Source organism: Neolamprologus multifasciatus, chromosome 12 (genome assembly GCF_963576455.1).
Source record: "Neolamprologus multifasciatus chromosome 12, fNeoMul1.2, whole genome shotgun sequence".
NCBI classification, from domain to species: Eukaryota; Metazoa; Chordata; class Actinopteri; order Cichliformes; family Cichlidae; genus Neolamprologus; species Neolamprologus multifasciatus.
In genome coordinates, this window is record NC_140450.1 from 376,936 (window position 1) to 379,435 (window position 2,500).

Below are 2,500 nucleotides of genomic sequence, written 5' to 3' on the forward strand. Positions count from 1 at the left end.
ACAGCACCAGCAGTCAGAGGTTGGACACAGCTTCACATGGTTTTTCTTTCATGACTGTTTACATTGTAAATTCTCACTGAAGGCATCAAACTGTGAATGAAAACGTGGAATTATGAAGTAACTCCAAACATGTTTCATATCCACCCTCTGCTTTGATTCCTGCTTCGCTCACTCTCGGCCTTCTCTCCACGAGCTTCATGAGCTCGTCTCCTGAAACGGTTTCCAACAGTCTTGAAGGAGTTCAGAGATGCTGAGCGTTTGTCGCTCCTTTGCCTTCACTCTGCGCTCCATCTCATCCCAAACCATCTCCACTGGGTTCAGGTGGCTGTGGAGGCCTCCATCACTCTCCTTCTTGGTCCTCACGCAGCCTGGAGGTGTGTTTGGAGTCACTGTGCTGTTGGAGAACAAATGATGGGATGGCATGTCGCTGCAGGATGCTGTGGTGGCCATGCTGGGTCAGTGTGCCTTCACACCTCCTCCTCCAGGCTTCACAGTGGGAACATGGACGCAGAGACCATCGTTCACCTTTTCTCCCCAAAGGCAGGTGGAACCAAAGATCTCAGGTGTGGACTCATCAGACCAAAGCACAGATGGTCTGATGTCCATTTCTTGTGTTTCTTGGTCCAAACAAATCTCTGCTTGTTGCTTTTCCTCAGTCGTGGTTTCTCAGCAGCTGTTTGACCACAAAGGCCTGATTCACACAGTCTGCTCTGAACATGCACAGATGTGTCTGCTGCTGGAGCTCTGTGTGGCATCTATCTGGGCTCTGATCTGAGCTGCTGCTACATGATCCCAGATGTCTTCAGTTTGTATCTACAATGTGGAAAGTAGCACAAATAAAGAAAGCCCACTAAATGAGAAGCTGTGTCCAAACTTCTGACTGCTCGTGCAGATTTGATGTGACGATGACGCGTCTTTCATGTTACTAAAATCTAACCCGACCTCCGGCGACCCGGACTCTCCCGTTTCATTTGCAGCAGTTTGAAACTCAATGTTCAAACGCTGCAGTTCATACTGTACTCTGATTGGACAGCAGAGGTCATGTTTTACTCCTGCTGTGCTTCAGGTCACGTCTCAGAGGACGTCAGTGTGGATACTGACGTTCGTGGTAGTGACGACATGCTCTCATTACCTCGCGTTTGTTTATTATTTATAGACCGTTTCATTGGTCGCAGTCGTCTTTGCTTTCCTGTTTCCACAGAAACAAGTTTTTCCTCTGAAGTAATCGCGATGTTGTATTTTGTTAGTTAGCGGTGGTCGCTTTTACTGCCACCTTCTGGCAGTAAGTGTATATGACATCCTGCAGACAGCAGTGGGAGAGAAAACATGTTTCAAACAGAAAACAGTCAAAGTTTCATTTTAAATGTTTGGAGACGTCAGAGTCACGAAAACGTGCAGTTCGTGGGTAACTCGGCTACACTGCCTCTCTCATCAGTGTGAGAGGGTGGAGTTATCACGGCAGGTGCACTAGCCGTCGTGTCACACGCGTAGCTGCTGCGTCTGAGCGACCGCCTTCGTTTTCAGGATAGAAGACTTTAGTAGCTGCATGCTGCCGTCTTCACTTCCTGAACAACTGCAGGATCAGAGTTTCGATCCTTCATCCTCAGATAGATAAAGAAGTGCACAAGGTTTCATTCCAGGCCGACCTGCCTCAGACTAACAGCTGCTGCAGACGTCCCTGTTTTTTAAAGCTGGTTACAAACTCACAGATGTGTTGCTCTGAGGCCACGTCGTGTGTGTGCCCGTGCTGACAGATCAGAGCGCATCACTTCCTGTCATTAGCTGGAATCGAGTGGCGAGCTTTGTCGTCAGATAAAGGAAAGTAAACACGCCTCTGTGACGTGAACTCAGCTCTACTCTACTCTAACTCAATCAGATGTTATTTTCTGTCTTTATTGTTCGATTGAGCCCAGCGCTGGTTTCACTCTGTCAGAGGACCTGCTGACCTGCACGCTCAGGTGTGGTTTCTGTCTCCCAGCTGGACTCACCTGGACGGGTCCAGTTCGTAGTCCTGAGTGCCTGTAACGAGCTCTGGGTGAACCCGGACGTGCTCCAACATCGGCTGACGGGACAGGACAGAGTGTGAGGTGAAACTGAAGGAACACCTGCGGTCATCACATCAGTGCCGCCCCCTCAGGTGTGCACTCACCTTCACCACCTCCTGGAAGGTGTCCAGGTTCTCCTTCATGCTGTAGTGCAGCCGCAGGTAGGAGATGAAGCTACAGGGGAACATCCCATACAGGCGGTGGAACAGAGAGTACGTACCTGCATGGAGGTGCACCAGGTGGGCCACAGGCTCATGACCTGCACGAGCCAATCAGAAAACATCTTATCAACCACTCAGAGAAGCAGACTGACCAATCAGAAAGCACAAGGAGCTGCAGCGCCCCCTGCTGTGGGAGTGAGGTACCTGGGTTTTTGCAGCTGCGGGATGCAAGGCGCCCAAACACGTCAAAGAAGTCATTGATGTGCTGCTTGCCGGCCTGAGGGATCATGGGTA

General features: G+C 50.2%; 1 protein-coding gene across 1 annotated transcript in view; it reads right to left on the reverse strand.

The window, feature by feature from the left end:
* Positions 1–41: 41 nt before the first annotated feature.
* LOC146506025 (hamartin-like) overlaps positions 42–2,500 on the reverse strand; it is a 3,759-nt gene continuing 1,300 nt past the window's right edge. Inside the window, exons 5-7 of the mRNA XM_085180402.1 lie at positions 2,411–2,500; positions 2,150–2,304; positions 42–2,062 (exon numbers count right to left, since the gene is read on the reverse strand). The exon at positions 2,411–2,500 is cut by the window's right edge and continues 55 nt beyond it. Of these exons, the coding sequence (XP_085036528.1) occupies positions 1,985–2,062; positions 2,150–2,304; positions 2,411–2,500 (323 nt within the window). The 3' untranslated portion in view covers positions 42–1,984. The remainder of the gene's footprint in view (positions 2,063–2,149; positions 2,305–2,410) is intronic.